Here is a 24,541-nt window from a genome sequence, read left to right as displayed (position 1 = left end):
CATGTATGTATATGTAGTAGATTTTCAGTTGTATGTTTAACTGATGGAAATGCATGTACATGTACGTTTAGTTTACAGATTAATCAGTTCATTGTAGGCATGTCAACTCTCCCACCCGTTCCCAATCTTCAGCAACACACCTTTGACTAGTTGCATATCGACCACCTATCAGACCAAAAAAAATGCGAGTGCGAATAATTTTTACATGCTCATATACCACTAGAGTTTCGAGCATGTCCGTCCCGTGGCCTGTCTCTGGATAGCCAGGGGCTTGTCCCGGGACAGAAAAAAATTAAGCAGACAATTTTGAAATTTACATCCAAAAGTTAAATAGTGGGCCTTTAAAATTTTGATGCACATCTCTGATATAATTAATAAAGAAAATTCTACTCATTAAATTTGGTCGATAGATTAGATCGGGTGGTCAAAAAGAAATTAGATAAGATCGGTGGCCTGACTCAGGATGGAAGGGGGGGGGGGGGGGGGGTATTAGTGTTGAAAAATAGCAATTCGTAAAAAAGAAAAAAAGTTACACGCACAAAACTAAAAAGAATTGACTGCTCGGTCGAATATTTATATAATTTGGAGCATTTTAGAAGGACAGTCCAAAAATAAATAAGAGAAAGAAGAGAGTATTGGACTATTTAATAATATTTAAAAACAAAGAGTAATTTCGACTAAAGTCCGATCTATATGTCCACGTGAGTGGCCTCGTTAAGACCGTTAGGGAGCACAGCTTGTAGGGACGAGACGAGTTGCATACCGTCAAGACAACTCCTAGATTGACAGTCAATAGACGTTGAAGGTGTAGTGCTGTGCTGACATACAGATCTTGAGAAGCCGGATCTGTCTGAACGAGAGAGAAAATCAGACTAGGGTATAGTCCAGTCGTCATGGGTTGGTATAGTGGTGCGGACGGGCCCGACTCCGGAGGATACGAGATAGTATCACAATAAAACAAAGTAAAGTGTAGAAAAGAGTAGATGGGGCCCCAGGTGCACCATGTACTTTATTGCTAAGCTTTTAACAACGATGACATATATACAGTAATGAAGAGGTGATCATGTATCAAACTCAGTATATACATAAAGTGAAACTCCTCTAAACTGGACACCCACGGGACCAAGTGAAAAGTCCACTTGAAAGTAGTATCTGTTTTAAAGAGGAGCTAGCTTTTCTACACGTTTACAAAGGGACAATGAAAAATGTCCAATTTATAGAGGGTTTGGTTTTAATGAAATTCACTGTATGTATCTGTCGTTATATATATATTGGTGAACCTCCTCCAAATCGGACACCCATGGGACCAGGTAAAAAGTCCAGTTAAAAGTTTTGTCCAATTTGGAGAGATTCTGTACTGCTATTTGAAAATGACTGTAAAAACGTCTGGTTTGAGGGGTTTCACTCTGTGTAAACAAAGACTGGTCATTATTGCACGAGTTCCACGAGTCGATGCAAGATTTAGGTCGTATGTTCATTTGTGTAATGTTTATTATAACCATCCATGTTGAAGTTCAAATAACAACATCTAACCCACTATGGACTTTGTTATTGTTGTTTAATGTAATTATTTATTAATTGAATTCAAGAGATATAATCTTGACGTTAACAAAATAATACAACAATTAAACTATATTTGGATTTGATATTTTGATTGTACAATCCTTTCATATTATGTCTGTTGTTATATCAGTACCATACCGTTCACACCCACACAAAACCCCCAACAAAAACAACAACATTAATACATATCACACGAATCATTTTCAGAATACATCATACTTGTTCCCAAATAATTTAAACAGTTTCGTGAAGTATTGATGAGAATCGCTAGTAAGACAGGAGGATGTTTTGTCTCAGTCGCAGTCATTGAAATATCTGGACTATTTCCGTGATGGAGTCGACCATCCATTAGTCGAAGTAGTAATCGTCCTTTATTTTTCGGCAGAGACACATCGAAAACGTCATTCCCAGAACCTAAGAAAAATAAAAATAAAATATTTAACTGTCCTTTTACATTCATATCACTAAAATAAAACGCTTTATATTTGACCAGCATATTTCATTAGTTGACACAAACAATACTAAGAAAATTAAAAAATGTTGAGCTTTCAGGAAACTGGTTCGAGTTTGAAGAAAGGACCCACTCTAGTAGTTGTCTGCTATCGGACTCGTGACAGTATTTAGCGTTAGTTGACGTTTACCAACCACTGTGGCTGGATTCCCAAACAATCTGATTCTTAAGATGCTTGGAGCCGACGAGTCCTGGCCGGTATAAAGGCCAGACACACACCATGGGAGAGTACCGGATAAGGACTCCCAAGAACCCAAGAGAGCAAGTTATGACCCAATCGATGGTTGGCATCCCTAACACCACGAATCCTGGCAGCACCAGTCTGTGAGGATCGGTGTTACGGTCTTCTTGCTTCAATCGTTACTGAGAAAATCCTTGTTAGTTTTGTTACCCCCTTTTAGTAATATGTAAGTTCAGCAGGTGGTTTTGTCTGAACAGAGGTCTGATTTTCAACAAGCATCATTTCATGCTTTAAGTTCTCCCCATGAAAGGTATTGAGGATGGGCATGGCTGGCCCTCCTCGATGTGTCTTTCCCTTCCATCATCGTGGCTTGCAACGTGCCGACGGCGTGACGGCGCTTTCTCTGTGTGATTTGTTCCCTTGTACCGGCCTCGGTGGCGTAGTGGTTAAGCCATCGGACTACAGGCTGGTAGGTACAGGGTTTGCAGGCCGGTACCGGCTCCAACCCAGAGCGAGTTCTTAAGGGCTCAGTGGGTAGGTGTAAGGCCACTACACTCTCTTCTCTCACTAACCAACTAACAACTTACCCACTGTCCTGGACAAACAGGACAGCGTGCTTGAACCTTAATTGGATATAAGCACGAAAATAAGTTGAAATGAAATGAAATGTTTCCTCGGGCAAGAGAGAATGGGCGAACTGCATTTGTGGCCATCATGCGTTGGACGTACATGCTATATGCACTTCAGGCGAAGCCAAGTGTGTCGGCGATCTCTCGATCCTAACATGCTGTTACGTCGACCCTCGGACGTGGCCACGGGAGTGACCCGCGGCTATACTGTTAATGTATCGATGCTGAATGTGTCCTGCAGTTTACATTAATCCACGCAGCTGACTCCTGGGGGCGGAACGTAGCCCAGTGATAAACGCTCACTTAATGCGCGGTCGGTGTGGCATCGATCTTCGTCGGTGGGCCCATTGGGCTATTTCTCGTTCCACGAGTCACTGGTATATCAAATACCGTTGTATGTGCTATCATGTCTGTGGGAAAGTGCATATTAAATATCCCTTGCAAAATTAGGCAAAATGTAGCGAGTTTCCTCTGATGACTACGAGTCAGAATTATCAATGTTTGACATCCAATAGCCGATGATTAATTAATCAATGTGCTCTAGTGGTGTCGTTAAACAAAACAAACTTTTAAACTCATTAACTCTTTGAGTGATCCACCGCCTAGTGATTTTTTGCGTATTTAATTTTATTCATTTTCGTGTTTTGTGGTGGAACATAATGTTGACATTGATGACTGGACCTTGTAAGTCTAGCACGGTTTAGGATTTTTTTAAATTGTGGTGGCCCTGGCCATAATGCCCCCTCTCCTTACTGATCATGAGGCTACAGAAACAAACGTTTCCAGGTAGTATTCCCACAGAGTTTGGCACAACTGAGTTTCAGCATAATAATTTATGCCCTCACATAGCAAATGTCAATGTTCAAAGTTTATTATGGTCAGCAAAAAGTACCGACATTAATCCAACAGAACATTTGTTGGAAGTTTTGGGCTGCTTTGTTCGTGAAATAAGCCCCCAAACAATGACATTTTTTTTTTTTTTGCTCGAAAAATCATAGTACTGTAAAACCTAATTCTGGAAAAATGAATGTATGCAAAACTGCCATCAAAATAATTTCATAAATATCGGAAAGGTTTCTCTACACAGACCTACTTATTTTAATATTTGCTTTACTTTATGGCCGATTATCAAATAATTGTTTTCAAGGTAACATTAAGAAAAATAGGTTAATATCTCCAATACTTGTTCATACTTGTAAGAGTATATATGTCTAAACAAATGCAAACGTTCTACATTGGATACGCATTTTTTCAACCCTGACACCCTCTCGGAAATCACAGTGTGCTGTAATATATCAGTAGTTTATAAACAACATTTCTAACCGCTAATATCAATATCTGTACTACTTTAGTCTACTGGGTGCTATACTTGTTTACCATAGCCGCGGCCACACCGACTGCAATTCCACCAATTATTTGCACATTGTCTGCTAGGAATGTGAAAATGACCGAGTAGCAACCCTGAAAAAAAGTATGATTGGTATGAACACGTCATATGCATTCACAAATTACTTAACTAAATAAACAAATTAATTACTTAATGAGTGAGTGAACAATTTAATTTTATTTTATGTGGTCACCTCAGCGAAAGATTGGAGTAACCTAATGTGATCAAATTTCGTCCGTCATCATCGGTCGTCAATAAACATTTCACATTTTCCGATGCCAACCAAAATCTGTGGGAACTTCCCACCAAAATCTGTGGGAACTTCCCTTGGTATATGGAGAATCATAAATTTGATTATTCTGACCCCTCCCCCTCCCCCGGGCTTAAGGGATGTGGGTCAAAAAGGGAAAATTAAATAAATTAAAAAGAAATCTTATTCTTTCCTTCCAGAAATGCTATAAGCAATTAGTTTTCGTGTACTAGTATATGTAAAGGTCAATAGATGGTTTATTCAAGTAGTGAATGTCATTAATGTTGAGGGAGTCCCCCACTCATCCACCCCCCTCCCAAGGAGTGAGCAACGTTTACCAGAGCTGTATAGAAAAAATGGATTTAAACACTAATGTCTTCACAACTAATATACCATTTTCAACTACATTTGCTCTTAAGCTTCCTAGACCCATGGGCGAGACGTAGTCCAGTCGTACAGCGCTCGCTCGATGCGCGGTCGGTGTGGGATCGATCCCCGTCGGTGGGTCCATTGGGCTATTTCTCGTTCCAGACACTGCACCACGACTGGTATATCAACGGCCGTGGTATGTACTACCCTGTCTGTGGGATGGTGCATATAAAAGATCCCTTGCTGCTAATCGAAAAGAGTAGCACATGAAGTGGCGACAGCGGGTTTCCTATCTCAATATCTATGTGGTCCTTAACCATATGTCTGACGCCATATAGCCGTAAATACAATGTGTTGAGTGCGTCGTTAAATAAAACATTTCTTTCTTTTTTCCTAGTCCCATTGTGAAAGAAAATAATGAATGTGGTTAATCTGACATCTCCCCAAAAAGAAAAAAAAGAAGGTAAAATAGGTTCATACACTGGACATGATCCTGGTAAAGGTGGGGTCAACAATTTACTCGGGTGACAGTTTAGGCTCATGAGCCTCTCATTTCGTTTTCCGTAGGATAAGTATATATATATATATATATATATATATATAATAACGTAAGTTACACTCTCAAAGGTGCAAGTGCCATATATTGCTAATTTATTTGATTAACTTCGAATTAATCGATCCCACACATAATATTTAATTAATTATCTCGAAAATAACCAGAACGTAGATGTACTATCCCTCGCGTCAACAAAGGCTTCTCCTAGAATCGATAGCTAAAAGTAATCTAAAAGTTCAGTACCATTAGATACAGCTATCCCGAGATAAGGCCATCCGAGACAAAAACTATTCGGCAATGTCCGCCTAGTATAACGTAAACAATTTCGTCAACCAAATGTTAACATCTACAGAAGAAATATAAACCTAACTTTACAAACTTGAAGCGTTCAGTGTTGAGTGCGCCGTTAAATAAGGCATTCCTTCCTTCAGGTTAAATGAATAATCACATTGATCACAACATAACAGCCATGTGCCTACATAACCCTCCCCCCACCCCTCCCCCCAGCTTTTACTTGACTTGTCTAGTAGTATCTGAAACCTATAAGTATTCCATCCTCTGTTGGGTGTCCCCGTTAAGCACTTTTGAATTTATGTACCCCATTTCTTTTTAACAGAGCAAAATTCTGATCGAAGTGGATATTCTACATAATTTTTCAAATATGATTGAAATAATTCTGGACTATATTAAAGCTTTCATTTTAAAGTTTGGTAACTGGAGAATTTATTCCAGCAAAACCTAAGTCGTTTCTGACAATTGACAAAGCTTTGTAAAGTCCCCCCCCCCCCCCCCCCCCCCACACACACCTAAATAATATTTACTACATCACATGAACTGAGTACCTCCATAAACAATTCGTCATTCAGCGTAGTAACAGTCACCGGGGGTCCTTTAACTGGTGCGATATTCTGAAGCGCCATACCAGTACACATTGTTAGGTTGTCAGCCATTTGATTTCTACAACAACTGTCTGGTACATAGCGTCGTATCCCTGCAAACACAAAACAGTGTGCTAATAAATATGTAGACGTATGTATGTATGTATGTATGTATGTATGCATGTATGCATGGATGTATGTATGTATGTATGCATGTATGTATGAATATTTATATATTGTATGCATATCTGTGGGATGGTGCATATAAAAGATCCCTTGCTGCTAATCGAAAAGAGTAGCCCATGAAGTGGCGACAGCAGGTTTCTTCTCTCAATATCTGTGTGGTCCGTAACCATATATCTGACGCCATATAACCGTAAATAAAATGTGTTGAGTGCGTCGTTAAATAAAACATTTCTTTCTTTATTTATTTAAAAAATAACCACAACCAAAGAGATACATAACAAAAAAAAAAAAAAAATTGTATTATTTATTGGAATGTTATGTATTCAGTAATAAAAATATAAATCAATCCACATAAGTGGCAGAATGTTTCTACTTCCTTTTTAAGCATAGCCCTACTTTATGACTTGTCTAGTAAAACATGCTAAATATCAGTGTAAATAAAGTTACTATACCTAGTACATCATTACAGCATTATCACACACACACACACACGCACACACACACACAAACACACACTTGGGACCAATGTTATTTTTACGTAGGTACATTGCCACATTTGCACTATTTCATCAGTGTGGTTAAGTGAATCGGAAACGAAACGTCTGGTACCCACATTAAGACTGGCTATCGTTCTGCATTACGCTTACATTATTATTAGAGTAGCACTTTTCGCGGCAAAATCTAACAATGTTTTATAGTTTAACTTACTTGAATAAAACAAGATCGGTAGGTACATGTATATTAATTAATTAATATTAATGTCATGAATGTTTCACATATTACTGGTAGCCAAATAGTATTTAGTGAAATATAGCACGTGAAAGCATACGAAAAGAATTTAAGAAGAGAATTGTAGATCCGTTTCTTTTGTTTTCGTACGATCACAAGTGTTCTGTTATATGTTCAGGTTTTTACACACCGTGGCGAAGTTGCATGCATCGCCATAGAACCGATGTCTTCCACGTAGTAATTACTATATGATATTTGAAATATCTTTAAAATGAATACATAAACTACATGGCAAGTAAGACAAACTTCATACATGGCTTCAGTTTACTCGACTGTCAAAAACATTTTCATTGGTCGGCTGTTGACAAATACAGCCAATAGACAAACGTCTTAGTAATAGCACGAAACAGTCGATAATGCCAAGTTCAGGATGCAATGGAGAATGCAGAATGATAAACTCGAGATTTAAAAATATAGAAAATTTAAAATATATTCAGAAATGGTTGCTTCTCCAAAAAATAATAATAGCGAATTTGGAAAAAATTCCGGATATTTGGCATTAATTCCGGAATTCCGGATATGGATTAAAAATTCCGGATTTTTCGGAAAATTCCGGAAAGTTGGTCGCCCTGCAATATACGTCTCGAAATGTTTTTGGAAGTAATCAACGGCACATGTTTGTCGCTATGTGCATGTTTGTGGACGCTCATTCTTAAGGTACGAAGTTTTACTAGACTGCGATTTATCGATACTGTATTAGCATTGTGCCTACAGGAATGTAATGTGAAGCAAACGTCTACAGAAGTACGTATTGCCATGGATACAAAGCCTTTGACGACTTGTAGGAAATGAACGTCTCTTTGCAGTACACCAGGGCCGTACCCTGACCAAAATCCATGGGGGGGCACTAAATTTTGTAAATAATTTTTAACATACTATAAAGATTAAACATTTCTATGCTATTACTGGAGATATATAAAAAAAAAAAAAAGGACAAGATTCTCAGGGGGGGGGGGGGCAGCTGCCCCCCCTGCCCCCCCGGAGGGTACGGCCCTGTACACAGATCAAACTTTATTGTCCTGAAATGTTGTTAGAAGACTCGTTACTCAACTGTCACTATCAAAAGCGCTTTCGTTAACAATCTCTTACCTTTCGTCGCCAATCTGTTACAATGATTGTTGACAATTTACAAGCAATATAATGTATAAATCGCAATAAATCAGGGTGAAAACGTTCTGAAGGAAATATTGTTTATAACAATAAGGCGTTTTTGAGATAATAAATGTAAATTATCGAAGCCAAACGGTTTAGGCCCGTTTTGTGCACATGATCAGACGGTATTCTAAATAATTAATGTAGATTCAGTTTTGACAACTAAGTCTTCAATATTACCTAAATGTAATATCTTATTTACAAAATCATCAAAATAGTCTATAAATTACCATTTAATCCCAGCACCTCTATGACGTGTCGCGAGCTCATCGTAAAGAAACTGTGTCGAAAAGAAACCGTTATATTGCTCGTTAAGAAACGCCTCTCGCTGTAACAGTTCTCTAACGGTGTTATCACAATTAGAATTTTTTTTTTTTTTTTTTTTGTCATCAATTAAGTCATACTGTATGCGTAAGATTGAACTTACCTGTTTGATTTTTAAACCATTGGCTATATTCTTTGTAATAGGCCCAGGATGTCGTTGAATTGACGCCACCAACTACACCACAGCAACTAAACTGAGATATAGAAATGATTACTACAGAGTTCACCACGTGCAAATATATGCAGTTTATATTAATGATTGCCACATGTTAAACACATTTCAAACAAAGTCTGAGGGAACACGTGGAATTGTAGACCAAATCTATTTTACTACTAACGTGGTAATGTCTATACATGTATTTGATACAAAGTTGTAATGTGGGATAGAATTTCAGTAGCATCGCAATTGCTGTTACTATTTGTGTGACCCCCATATATGTGGTGTGTCTAACCGCAGGGCTCGAACCCATATATGTGGTGTGTCTAACCGCAGGGCTCGAACCCATATATGTGGTTTGTCTAACCGCAGGGCTCGAACCCATATATGTGGTTTGTCTAACCGCAGGGCTCGAACCCATATATGTGGTGTGTCTAACCGCAGGGCTCGAACCCATATATGTGGTGTGTCTAACCGCAGGGCTCGAACCCATATAAGTGGTGTGTCTAACCGCAGGGCTCGAACCCATATATGTGGTGTGTCTAACCGCAGGGCTCGAACCCATATATGTGGTGTGTCTAACCGCAGGGCTCGAACCCATATGAGTGGTGTGTCTAACCGCAGGGCTCGAACCCATATGAGCGGTGTGTCTAACCGCAGGGCTCGAACCCATATTTGTGGTGTGTCTAACCGCAGGGCTCGAACCCATATAAGTGGTGTGTTTAACTGCAGGGCTCGAATCCATATGAGTTGTGTGTTTCACCGCAGGGCTCGAACCCATATGAGCGGTGCGTCTAACCGCAGGGCTCGAACTTAAGAATTTGTTACCTACAGCAGTTTGAAATGTTTTTCAAATCCTCACTTTCAACAAGTTTGAGCCTGCCTACAGCAATCTTACAGTTACTTTTGCAAAAAACACCCCAAGCAAACAAAAACCAAAACCAAAAAACAAACAAACCAAGAACAACAACAACAACATGCTTTGAACCGACAGCAATAACTTTTTAATCGATGACTAGAAAATGCCATCGGTAAAGTCCCTGATCTACGACAATTCATATCGCAGCTGCGGCAATCGCCATCGGTGCTGTCGTTAAATTCGAGACCCATTATTGGAACGAACAGGCGATTGAATAACGAATCGGGATGCATTTTGCACCCAGTACACGGCAGAACAACGACTATAATATACTCTATTGTATGTTGGAGATCGACTATATAATATATTGTATGTTGAAGATCGACTATATGATATATTGTATGTTGAAGATCGACTATATAATATATTGTATGTTGAAGACCGACTATATACTCTATAGTATGTTGAAAATTTACTATACTCTCTATTGTATGTTGAAGACCGACTATATACTCTATTGTATGCTGAAGACCGACTATACACTCTGTTGTATGTTGAAGACCGTCTATATACTCTATTGTATGTTGAAGACCGACTATACACTCTGTTGTATGTTGAAGATCGACTATATACTCTATTGTATGTCGAAGACCGTCTATATACTCTGTTGTATGTTGAAGATCGACTATACACTCTGTTGTATGTTGAAGACCGACTATACACTCTGTTGTATGTTGAAGACCGACTATACACTCTGTTGTATGTTGAAGACCGACTATACACTCTGTTGTATGTTGAAGACCGTCTATATACTCTGTTGTATGTTGAAGACCGACTATACACTCTGTTGTATGTTGAAGATCGACTATATACTCTTGTATGTTGAATACCGACTATACACTCTGTTGTATGTTGAAGACCGACTATACACTCTGTTGTATGTTGAATACCGTCTATATACTCTATTGTATGTTGAAGACCGACTATACACTCTGTTGTATGTTGAAGACCGTCTATATACTCTATTGTATGATGAAGACCGACTATACACTCTGTTGTATGTTGAAGATCGACTATATACTCTATTGTATGTTGAATACCGACTATATACTCTGTTGTATGTTGAAGACCGACTATACACTCTGTTGTATGTTGAATACCGTCTATATACTCCATTGTATGTTAAAGACCGACTATACACTCTGTTGTATGTTGAAGACCGACTATATACTCTATTATATGTTGAAGACCGACTATATACTCTATTGTATGTTGACGACTGACTATATACTCTATTGTATGGCTTATCCAGGTCAAAAACAAAGCCATGATTTTGAAAGTGGAACACTTTTGACGGGCTCGTACCGATCTCGGTTTTCATGGCTTATCACAAGTATAGAATTCCCCAACAAGAGATCACGTGAGATTTAGCAATTTTTGAACAAATATAACTGTCTTGATCTCCAAAACATATTTATATCCATAGAGGTATGGTACAACGCCTTTCCAGGGGTCGGTGAGTGGGGGATTTGCCTTGACATTTTGACAGTGGCCAGCTGTTGGCATACGCGTTACATGTAAGTGGGTGTTACTAATTACGCTCTAGGGGTAGAGGAAGAGGGTACTGTGTTCGATTTACGTAACATTTTTCAGGACTATATGTTATTTTTATTCATTACTTAGACCTAAAAAGGTGTTTTTTGGAAATGCGCGGTCAGTCTAGGATCGATCCCCATCGGCGGGTATACAAAAAGACCATGGTATGTGATATCCTGTCTGTGGGATGGTACATATAAACAATCCCTTGCTCGGTGGCGTAGTGGTTAAGCCATCGGACTACAGGCTGGTAGGTACAGGGTTCGCAGCCCGGTACCGGCTCCAACCCAGAGCGAGTTCTTAAGGGCTCAATGGGTAGGTGTAAGGCCACTACACCCTCTTCTCTCTCACTAACCACTAACGAACTAACAACTAACCCACTGTCCTGGACAGACAGCCCAGATAGCTGAGGTGTGTGCCCAGGACAGCGTGCTTGAACCGTAATTGGATATAAGCACGAAAATAAGTTGAAATGAATGGGGAAAAAAATGTAGCGGGTTTCCAAGGCGCGTGTGCAGGGATTTCAGCGGGGTTGGGGTTATAGACTGTTAAGCGAAGTTTATATGGGGCCATGCTCCCCCCCCCCCCCAAATACATTTCAATTTTTTTAAGCTTGGGCAAGTAAGGGTTTCGACCTCCAATACCCTCCCCCTGCACATGCACCCGATTCCTCTCTAAGATTATATGTCAAAATTGCCAAATGTTAGACATCCAACAGCAGATGGAAGGAAGATAGGATATGTTTTATTTAACGACGCACTCAGCACATTTTATTTACGGTTGTATGGGGTCGGATGATTATTAAATCAATATGCTTTATTTTTGATGTCGTTAAAAAAAACCCCTCCCCAACTTTACCCTTTGCAAACGAAATAATATTTATTTGAATTTGTCGATTTTAACACGTAAAATTAAGAAGTGAAAACGTTCATTGTCTACTTTAGTATATTTTATTTTAAAAATATATACATGATTAATGTGTTACTAGTATACAAACTAAACTTTGAAAGTTCTACTAACACTTTATAAAATATCAATTCTGAAATAGGAAGGTACGACTGTCGATAATACGTTGTCAAGATCAAACTGGTTTTAACTACAGCGCAAGATTTCTCTTGATTTTTCAGACGAACCCTACAATTTGAAATCGGCAAACGCATGTGTTAACTGAAACTGACAACAGGCTGTCGTTTGTGCTTTGCCAAGCTATGGCGGCACAGGCGACGAATCGAGCGTATACTTTTGACGATCTCCGTTCATAGCGAACACACACGACTTTTTTAAAAGTGCATTTGAGCTTGTATTTCACATTTGTACCTGATGTTATAATATGGTAACCAGATAATGTAACTTTAAAGAACATGGTGGTTTTCAGGAAAAAATCGAGAATAGGTATAAATCTATAGTACTCCCCATCCAGGAACGTCTTTTTCTTACTGTGGTATGTACTTACAATATTTATTTCTGAGCCGATTGTTTTCTAAACTGAACACAAAAATAGTGGGGTTTTGGGTTATTTCCAAAACACTTTTACTTTTCTTGTTACGACAAATTAAACTGAAATGATTTACTCCAAAAATATTCGTGGAGGATGGAAAGGACTGTAAATATATTGTGATTTTTTTATATATTGTGGAAAAGGTTTTTATAATGAAAAGATTTCTTTGTCCCAATCTTTCAAGGTACACAATATTGTCAGGGGCGTAGGCTAGGGTGGTTCGGGTGGTTCGGGTGGTTCGGACGAACCCTCTCTCCCCCCCCCCCCCCCCCCCCCCCCGCTGAAGCAAATGGTCCGCTTACAGAACTAAAACATACAGGTTTATACATATGGAGTTTCTGGTGGTGTAAAAACAAAATAGAAAAAGGTCCACTTGGTTCATATTCTCCCCCCCCCCCCCCCCCCCCCCCAGGTCCAGATCACGCTACGCCCCTGATTGTGTCACTACTTTTATAATTTATGAATCATTGTTTCTCATTTGTGGACACATCTGCAATTTAAACTGGTACTAGGGACTGCGGACACATTCCAAATATGACAATAATGATAACGATTTTTTTTTGGTACTAATGGAATACCTTAACTAAAAAAAAAAAAAAAAAAAAAAAAAAATGTTGGCCCTGTTCTGTTAGGGGGAAATAACTCTGTTTAACAAAAAGTGACAGAAGGCCTAAACTCTGTCTAGTGGAATTGTCCCAATTCTGGAACATCTGTTGCACGACTAAAGACTACACAATCTTGTCCCTACATCTTGTTAAGCTTCCATGAATGATTTACAGATTAGTCGTATAGTGTACAGAAATTCCACCCCACACCACTAACGTTTCGCTACTATGTCTGACCTTGTTTAACCTTGACATACACAAATCTCGCACCTGGATGACGACACTATACCCGTGTCTTTGAGATACTATTCATATCGGTAAACAAGTCGTAAAATAAATGGTATTAAACGGCCATTCAGTTGGTTTTGTTAATATCAGCAAGCAACTATACAAATTAGATTTGCAGAAAAAAACAGCAAAAGTCTTATCTATTGCAAGTATATTATTTTTCAAACTGTTTTTCAACGTCAGTATGCCTAATGTCATACATACATCTTTAATACAACAAACATATTTAAAAACTGTGTACACAATCTGCTTTCAAAAGGAGTCGAAACGGTGATAAAAATGTTAGATTGTTTTTGCCAGAACAATAATTTATATTTTGTGTTTAAGCTTTGAAAGAAGATAAATATGTTCAAACTTCCTCCTCGCACTAAAACGTCCAACTCCAATCGAAAGTAAGTGATCGTCGCTAAACATAATTATAACTTCCGGAAAATTGTAAAAACTATAGTTCCGTTCATACACTGTGCATACATGTAATATTAAAACTCATGCAGTAACATGAAGTGCTTAAAGTTACATTATCTGGTTACCATATTATAACATCATGTACAAATGTGAAATACAAGCTCAAATGCACATTAAAAAAAATCGTGTGTGTTCGCTATGAACGGATATCGTCAAACGTATACGCTTGATTCGTCGCCTGTGCCGCCATAGCTCGGCAAAGCACAAACGACAGCCTGTTGTCAGTTTCAGTTAACACGTGCGTTTGCACGTATTATCGACAGTCGTACCTTCCTATTTCAGAAATGATATTTTATAAATTGTTAGTAGAACTTTCAAAGTTTAGTTTGTATACTAGTAACATATTAATCATGTATATATTTTAAAAATAAAATATACTAAAGTAGACAATGAACGTTTTCACTTCTTAATTTTACGTGTTAAAATCGACAAATTCAAATAAATATTATTTCGTTTGGAAAGGGTAAAGTTGGGGAGTGTGTGTGTGTGTGTGTGTGTGGGGGGGGGGGGGGTTGTTTAACGACATCAAAGATAAAGCATATTGATTTAATAATCATCCGACCCCATACAACCGTAAATAAAATATGTTGAGTGCGTCGTTAAATAAAACATATCCTATCCTTCCTTCCATCTGCTGTTGGATGTCTAAACATTTGGTAATTTTGACATATAATCTTAGAGAGGAATCGGGTGCATGTGCAGGGGGAGGGTATTGGAGGTCGAAACCCTTACTTGCCCAAGCTTAAAACAAATTTAAATGTATTTTTTGGGGGAGCATGACCCCATATAAACTTCGCTTAACACAGTCTATAACCCTAACCCCGCTAAAATCCCTGCACACGCGCCTTGGAAACCCGCTACATTTTTTTTTAGCAAGGGATTGTTTATATGTACCATCCCACAGACAGGATATCACATACCATGGTCTTTTTGTATACCCGCCGATGGGGATCGATCCTAAACTGACCGCGCATTTCCAAAAAACACATTTTTAGGTCTAAGTAATGAATAAAAATAACATATAGTCTTGAAAAATGTTACGTAAATCGAACACAGTACCTTCTTCCTCTACCCCTAGAGCGTTACGTAATTATTAACACCCCCTTACATGTAACGCGTATGCTAACAGCTGGCCACTGTCAAAATGTCAAGGCAAATCCCCCACTCACCGACTCCTGGAAATCGCACGTGATCTCTTGTTTGAGAATTCTATACTTGTGATAAGCCAGTGAAAACCGAGATCGGTACGAACCCGTCAAAAGTGTTCCACTTTCAAAATCATGACTTTGTTTTTGACCTGGATAAGCCAGCGTAGTGAAACCAATGCGGAGTGCGGCGTCATATATGCACCAAACGTAATTGGATTTTCTGTTCTATATGCTTAAATAATAAAAATATTCCAGGGAATGTAGTTTTAATGAATACTGTTCAATAATTATTATTAATTTTAGACCAGCCCATCTAAATTTGCGCCGAAATTATATTATATTAATATTTTATATAGGTTAGGGATGTTAATATTTTTCTTTATGGGCGCAGCCAAAATTTATTAAACCCAATTTTCCCCTTTTTTATACTTGTGGTGTTAATATTCAAACTTTCAAAATTGACCGTATTTGTTAGGTTATTCCTGTTTCGAGTCAGACCCCCGACCCTGTTGGTAGATGGACACGTTAAACCAGTTACTAAGCTAAGCTATACACCGTTGCCTGCTTGAGGACAACATACCCTGAAAAGAACAACCCCTGTTGCCCAGCTCGTTCTCCCGGGATATTGGTTTAAAAAAACACACCCACTAAACCTGGCCGGAGTACACCCATTTTACACAAAAAGCACTACTTTTGCATGGGTTGGAATTACAACAAAAAGGTCTTTAGTGGCAACAAGTTACACATGTTTACAAACTACATGCTGTCCCCTGTCAACTTCAGTCTTAATAGCTGCCACTTCAAAGCTGTCTGCCATGAAATAATCACAGTCAAACAGTTAATAAGCAGTCTACTTGTGCGGATATATTTCCGGATATTGGTAGGGAAGGTAACTGTGACCTGAGGCCCACTGCAGTAAATATAAAGATTTCTTACACACCCGTTGGTGAGAACACCATGCGTTATTTTTGATAACACATGGTCTTTTACACATGTACGTGTGTTAACAAGTTCAACACATACGAATGACTGTTCCTTGGTGAAGACCAGAGCCTCGTTCCACAAAGCGATCTTAGCCCTAAGATTACCTTAAGTGCATAGCTACCTTATGCACTAAGGCGATCTTAGCCCTAAGATTACCGTAAGCGTATAGCTACCCTATGCACTAAAGTTGATCTTAGGGCTAAGATTGCTTCGTGGAACGGGGCCCTGGTCACCAATGCCATACAACCAATGAACAACTACACGATAGAAATCGATTAAACTGTGACGTATAGTTAACCTGACATTCGTGTGTCTGTGGCGCGTAAGTCAGCTACAAGTGCAACGGCTGTAAATAACTTTTAGTCGAAAAATATGTTAAAATTTGCTTAAAACCTGTTTCTTGAGGATATGTAAGAAATGGAATAATACATTCGTGTCCGTTAGATACCATTTATCTCACTACTTGTTTAAAAATGTATCAAACTCGCTTTCGCTCGTTAGATACATTTTATAACAACTCGTTGTGAGATAAATGGTATCTAACGGCCACTCATGTATTATTCTCTATTTATAAATTACTATTTTCTGCATGAAATCCCAGGCGTCTGTTATTTTCTCCTGGCCCGGCATTCCGTACGATGTGTTTAACGACCGGTATAGTCCGTCAACCGTCTGTTGGCCAATCTGAAACACACATTGTCGAACAATCAGTACATACGTAATAGTGCAGCGGCGGATCCAAGGGAGAGCGTACCTCTAACACGGGCGTAGGAAGGTACCATAAAGTGGGGGTAGGGGTGGGGTCCACACACACACACACACACACACACACAATCGCTGCTACTACAAAGTGTGGAGGGGACACGCCCCCTTAACCCCCCCCCCCCCCGCTTCCTACGCCAGTGCCTAACATATTCAAGAGGTCCTCTTTTCATCTTTTAATTATTTCCAGGATCCGCCCCGTATTGTGGCATGTTGATATAATATTACTACATATTAGGCTGGCACAAGTTATTCAGTCTCTCTCTCTCTGTCTCTCTCTCTCTCTCTCTCTCTCTCTCTCTCTCTCTCTCTCTCTCTCTCTCTCTCTCTCTCTCTCTCTCTCTCTCTCTCTGTATCCTTGTTTGTGTGTGTGTGTGTGTGTGTGCGCGCGTGCGTCTGTGCGTGTTTTATGTGTAGAAGTAAACAATACTAACCACATCCCTGTATGCATAAATAAGAATTCCTCCAATTATGAGACCAAAGAATATGATCATCAGCAAGGCGAAGAACTAAAAAGATGAGATAGTAGCTGTTTAATTAAAAAAATATATTAATAAAATGTAGCTGCTATTAAGTATTCATACAATCTATGGGTGGAACACTATTTTTATGAACAAATTCTGTCCATGAAGATCTTTTTGTAACATATTTAATTGAAATAGTAATGCCAAAAGGTGCCAAAAATGACGGTATAAATAAATATATATATTTGTTTATCCCACTTCCCCCTTTTCTTTCTTTCCTTTGAATTCCATCTCATTTGTTTCCGATCTGACAACTCCACCTGTGTTTCAACTTCTTTAGCTGTCCACCTATCCACCTCCACATCTCAATTCGTGTTCCTCCATCCGCAACAGGTACTTAGTTAGAGTCCAGGGTCAGACCATATGTAGGACAAAGATGCCATGTGGGCGCAGGGAGTACACAGAGACTGCACCCGTGGAGGAATTTGAAACAGGTAGATGATGGTGTGCACAGCAGAGAAGACAGAATAAGAGAAAACTGACAGACAAATTGAAATCGTTGGGGAAATTGGAAACTTTTTATATTAAAATAACGAGAATGATAGGCAGAGGGTGATAAATGAGAATGGTGAACGAAGCTTTGATGGGATTTGAACCGCTGTTGTCAGCTTCATTATCTAACAGCTTATCCGCTGGACCACGGAGCTCACTCAGTTATTTATTTTTAATATAAATCAAAATATGTGACGGGGTTTGGTGCTGAACAGGTTTGAACTTGCCCGATCCGATGCTGACCGACGTAGATCATCTCCAACTAGGTTGCCATATATTTTGTTTTTGATCTGCGTCAGTCGGCGACGTCTTCCAGATTTTATAGTAACCAGGCTTAACAATTATAATGGATAAACTAATAAGTATTTATCACTGGCTGCTAACAATGATATTCAATTAAACATTTACAAGGAAGTACTTCAAGTTAAAACTCTATTCAATTCGTTTACGTGTTTAAACTACAAACGTATTAGCTCAATAAAAGAAATTACGAAACGTTTAACTAATATTTGACAACTCACTGACAGAAAAGGTCGAGTCGATGATTAACCGTGATATTTAACAAAACTTTACCGTAGCCAGCATACACCGTACTTCCTTAATAGCTCCACAACATCCCAAGAATGATAATAGAATGACTATACAGCCAGTTACAACCACAACGATAGACAGGGTGGAGTACAGGTGGCTGCCAAGGATAGCCAACACACGAGATAGTCCGGTCTGGCTTGTTCTTGTGTAGATGCCGAGACCTAGAAGTCCACATCCAGCAATCTGTAATAAACAGTAACACTGCATTGTAACATTTCTTTTAAACAAAAGAAGTTTGTTTTGTTTAACGACACCACTGGAGCACATTGTACTGTACACTTGTTTTCTTCTATAACACACACACACACGCACGCACACGCACGCACACGCACAGACACACACACACACACACTCGTCGCGCAAGCGTGACTCGTGAGATATGATTGCAAACTTCACTGATGAGATATAAATCATATTTGACAAAAACATGAAATATCCTCTTATATCAATAGGGTGATGTTAAATTGTAATAAATGTAATGGACATTTAATTATTTATGTATGAACGGATTCGCGCTAACGCGCTACTATGAACGTGAACAATTATTACGTTCAGCTTTTAAATATATATGAACATCTTTCTGAGAAACACCCAGACGATCAATTAAACAAACATATTAATTTACTTTAATTTTACCAATATTTGTATAGTATCCCGGGAATCTCACTTTCAGCATCGCACCATACTTAATCAATTACCAGATACTGTGTATGTTACTTCATAAGTTACCCTGCTGCCAGCTATAAATTGGAAACATAGATGTATTCCAGAATTATTTCCAAACATTACTGCAAATTACGTAGAATATCTACCTCGATCAGAAATTTAACCTGCCAAAAGTAGTGTACCTACATTCCAAATTACCCTACGGACATCAACAGATTGCCTGCAGACAGCCTGGTTTGAATAGGCCTTCGAGCAAGCTTCACAGATGTATACCCATATTATAAAACACCTGAGGGTTAACGTGACCTAGCTTTCCGTCTCCGTATAATGACATTAGTATAGTCAATATCCATGTACTTCAAACGAGCATCACAAATAATGAACATGAAAAACGTGTCAACAACATCATTCAACAGGGTTACATTTATTGTTAATCTTGGGCTGGACGGAAACAATATAGTTAGTAATAACATCAATTTGTTACTGAAAAGCTAAACTGTTATTTTTGCATATTAAGAAATAAATAAATTACACCATTAAACAAATTAAACGAATCTTACCAAAATTATCGCATTGAATAGGAAAATAGAATACTTGAGGAAGTTTCCACAGTTATTAAGTCCCATTTTCGATAGCTGGAAAGTAATACAAAAAAGAATGTAAAAGGAAACTGTATAAATACATCAATTAGCAAACATAAGTAATGTTATCACCTCCACGGATACGAGTATCCACTCATTCCAACATCTCCACTGTGTATCAAATTAAAAAAAAAGGTGTAATTTGTAAATTGTGTGACTGTGGTAATCTATTCACTGTATATAAAGAAATATATACACACCTGTCTAAACCAGATACTGAACAAACCCATCCAAATTTCATTGTCCCGAAATTTGTAAATTGTAAAAGGCGACCTTCTATACACAAGATCCTGTCCAAATGGGATAAATGGTAGGTTCTCAGCGTTAATCGGTTTAGACAGGTTATATAAAATATAATATAATACAATTTAATATTTAATTGTGAGCCTAAATAAAACGAAAGAAAATACATTGGTGTGTACGAAAGAAAGAAAGAAAGAATGTTTTATTTAACGACGCACTCAACACATTTTATTTACGGTTATATGGCGTCAGACATATGGTTAAAGACCACACATATTTTCAGAGGAAACCCGTTGTCGCCACTACATGGGCTACTCTTTCCGATTAGCAGCAAGGGATCTTTTATTTGCACTTCCCACAGGCAGGATAGCACAAACCATGGCCTTTGTTGAACCAGTTATGGATCACTGGTCGGTGCAAGTGGTTTACACCTACCCATTGAGCCTTGCGGAACACTCACTCAGGGTTTGGAGTCGGTATCTGGATTAAAAATCCCATGCCTCGACTGGGATCCGAACCCAGTCTGTAGACCGATGGCCTAACCACTACGCCACCGAGGCCGGTTGGTGTGTACCAATACAAGGTTAACCATAGTCCTAGAAATGCATAGCCCACATAAGAAATATCGGTACATTAATGGCAAAGTCATATATACCAATAATATATGATAAAATGAATGTTAAACAGGTAGAAATTATAACTAGGGACTATTACATTCATTCATGAAAAGCGGGCTTGTGATATACAAGTAACTGCACGTCTCAAAAAACCCCATGAAATTATTAATTTAATATATATATATATATATATATATATATATATATATATATATATATATATATATATATATATATACAGGGCCGTAGCTAGCAGGGGGGCAAGGGGGGCAGTTGCCCCCCCCCCCCCCCACCAGAAAAAAATCCGGAAAGCATTATAGAAACTTAAAGAAAATTCTCTTCTTAACTGTTTAAGGAGTTTTAGACTATTAACTACTCACTTGCCCCCCAAACAAAAAATCCTAGCTACGGCCCTGATATATATATATATTAAAATCTGTTGCTAATATGAGATCAAGAATAAAATAGAACTCTAATAAGCAGTGTTGTTACCTCAATCTGGTGTTATCACTTAGCCATCATAGCGAAATCGGTGAAGAGAAAAATGTCCAAGGTTATACTAGATAAATGTTTACCGAGTCGCTTTCTGAATGCATCGAGCAGGTGTAAGGAGGAAACAGACCAGCACGAATCAAAAGAAACTCGATTTAAAACTGGAACATATATCTAGTCTAGTCGTATATTCATCGAGTGCCTTCCATTGTCTGAGCGAACAAAGCAGAAAGTGAAAAAAGTGGGTGTAAATACCATTTCCGATGAACGTTCACTTGTGGATCTCATAACGAAAGACGTGGGTTTTCTTCATCGGTACGCATGTCAGTTCGTCTAGGCCGTTCAACTATTTGAAAACTAACCACGGCCGTATCCACTATCTCAAGTATCGTCGGCGGAACTGAGTAAACTTAGGCTTGCGCATGTTCTCAGCGAACTTAAACAGCCATTGTGCTCGTTATATTTAGAAGCACCACTCGAGTGATCTCATCTGACGTGAACAAGCTATGATGCTCGTTGTTGTAATGTCTGACACAGTATTTTCTTTTATAACGTAAAGTTGTACAATGACTAGTTTTCTCTTCGGTGTTGCATGTGCCATAACTGTTTTACCATCATATATTACCATAGCCTAATACAAACCCCGTACACGTTAACTGTGCTTTTAATATGTACGTTTTGCTAGTTGCACCATAGCTGGGTTAATCTCAGGCTCTGTTTTGACTATACGAGGATCTCCCAGAGAGATTCGAGCTGATTTCTTTAGGGAAATGAGAAGAAACAACAAAAGTAAACCATCATTTTGTGGTATGGATAAAGCAATTCTAACCCAAGAGACAAAATGTTTTTTATAAGGGCGAAAGTTTACCGAGGACGTAAAATATAACATATTACTGCGCGGGTTGGATTTGGCGTAGCTAGGGTTTTATATTGCTGGGGCACACATATTGGGGGCCACAACTTCAACATAAATATAAAGTTGAAAACCTAAATTTATTAATAAGTTAAAATATTTTAAAAAACAATAATTCTGCTTAAAATGGCAACTTGGCGAATAAGTAATTCAACAACATGAGTTATGTCAGTCGCCCATTTATTACAATAATATTCCTATCAGTTAAGAGTTGTCGTTCATATTTAAGGCCATTTCACATAGGACGACAAGTGTGACGTCAGTCGCCTGCCACTAACTGCTTGATGTGTACTTACTGAAATATACAGTGAACTGACTGAAATATACAGTATACTAACTGATATAGACAATGTACTGACTGAAATATACAGTGTATTAAATGATGTAGATAATGTACTGACTGAAATATACAATGTACTGACTAAAATATACAGTGTACTGACTGATATCGACAATGTACTGACTGATATAGGCAATGTACTGACTGAAATATACAATGTATTTACTGATACAGACAATGTACTGACTGATATAGACAATGTACTGATTGCTATAGACAATGTACTGACTGATATAGACAATGTACTGACTGAAATAGACAGTGTACTGACTGATATAGACAATGTACGACTGATATAGACAATGTACTGACTGAAATATACAATGTACTGACTGATATAAACAATGTACTGACTGATATAGACAATGTACTGGCTGCAATAGACAATGTACTGACTGATACAGACAATGTCCTGACTGAAATATACAATATACTGACTGATATCGACAATGTACTGACTGATATAGGCAATGTACTGACTGCAATAGACAATGTACTGACTGATACAGACAATTTACTGACAGAAATATATAATGTACTGACTGATATAGACAATGTACTGACTAATACAGACAATGTACTGACTGAAATATACAATGTACTGACTGCAATATACAATGTACTGACTGAAATATACAGTGTACTGACTGACTGAAATATACAGTGTACTCACTGAAATATACAGTGTACTGACTGATATCGGCCATGTACTGACTGAAATATACAATATACTGATTGAAATATACAATGTACTGACTGAAATATACAATGTGCTGAATGAAATATACAATGTACTGACTGATATAGACACTGTACTGAATGAAATATACAGTGTACTGACTGAAATATACAGTGTACTGATTGAAATATACAATGTACTGACTGATATAGACAATGTACTGACTGATAGAGGCAATGTACTGACTGATATAGTTAATGTACTGACTGATATAGACAATGTACTGATTGAAATATACAATGTACTGACTGATATAGACAATGTACTGATTGAAATATACAATGCACTGACTGATATCGACAATGTACTGACTGAAATATACAATGTACTTACTAATATAAACAATGTACTGACTGATATAGACAATGTACTGGCTGCAATAGACAATGTACTGACTGATACAGACAATGTCCTGACTGAAATATACAATATACTGACTGATATCCACAATGTACTGACTGATATAGGCAATGTACTGACTGAAATTTACAATGTACTGACTGATATAGACAATGTACTGACTGAAATATATAATGTACTGACTGATATAAACAATGTACTGACTGATACAGACAATGTCCTGACTGAAATATACAATGTACTGACTGATATCGACAATGTACTGACTGATATAGGCAATATACTGACTGAAATATACAATATACTGACTGATATCGACAATGTACTGACTGATATAGGCAATGTACTGACTGATATAAACAATGCACTGACTGAAATAAACTGTGTATTGATTGAAATAGATAATGTACTGACTGAAATTTACAATGTACTGACTGATATAGACAATGTACTGACTGAAATATATAATGTACTGACTGATATAAACAATGTACTAACTGATACAGACAATGTCCTGACCGAAATATACAATGTACTGACTGATATCGACAATGTACTGACTGATATAGGCAATGTACTGACTGAAATATACAATGTATTGACTGAAATATACAATGTACTGACTGCAATATACAGTGTACTGACTGAAATATACAATGTACTGACTGATATAGACAATGCACTGACTGATATAGACAATGTACTGACTGATATAGACAATGTACTGACTGCAATAGACAATGTACTGACTGATACAGACAATTTACTGACAGAAATATATAATGT

General features: G+C 38.1%; 1 protein-coding gene across 3 annotated transcripts; it reads right to left on the bottom strand.

Annotated features, from left to right (window-relative positions):
- Positions 1 to 990: 990 nt before the first annotated feature.
- Positions 991 to 21,838, bottom strand: LOC121368248 (CD151 antigen-like). Of its 3 annotated transcripts, none has more exons than XM_041492895.1 (9): positions 21,659 to 21,838; positions 19,971 to 20,045; positions 18,727 to 18,927; positions 17,572 to 17,646; positions 16,955 to 17,059; positions 8,879 to 8,969; positions 6,289 to 6,437; positions 4,262 to 4,345; positions 991 to 1,977 (listed from the first exon to the last, which is right to left on the bottom strand). In XM_041492895.1, exons 1-9 carry the CDS (start codon positions 21,689 to 21,691, stop codon positions 1,912 to 1,914), a joined length of 879 nt encoding a protein of 292 aa, XP_041348829.1. In that variant the 5' UTR covers positions 21,692 to 21,838; the 3' UTR covers positions 991 to 1,911. The 3 variants fall into 3 exon arrangements, with proteins under 3 accessions (XP_041348829.1, XP_041348830.1, XP_041348831.1); XM_041492896.1 differs by having other exon boundaries at positions 21,487 to 21,786; XM_041492897.1 differs by having other exon boundaries at positions 21,404 to 21,783.
- Positions 21,839 to 24,541: the final 2,703 nt, after the last annotated feature.

The sequence above is a fragment of the Gigantopelta aegis genome, chromosome 3 (assembly GCF_016097555.1).
Source record: "Gigantopelta aegis isolate Gae_Host chromosome 3, Gae_host_genome, whole genome shotgun sequence".
Taxonomy (NCBI): Eukaryota; Metazoa; Mollusca; class Gastropoda; order Neomphalida; family Peltospiridae; genus Gigantopelta; species Gigantopelta aegis.
The sequence above is the reverse complement of the archived record's forward strand: the minus strand, read 5'-3'. Positions and strand labels throughout refer to the sequence as shown.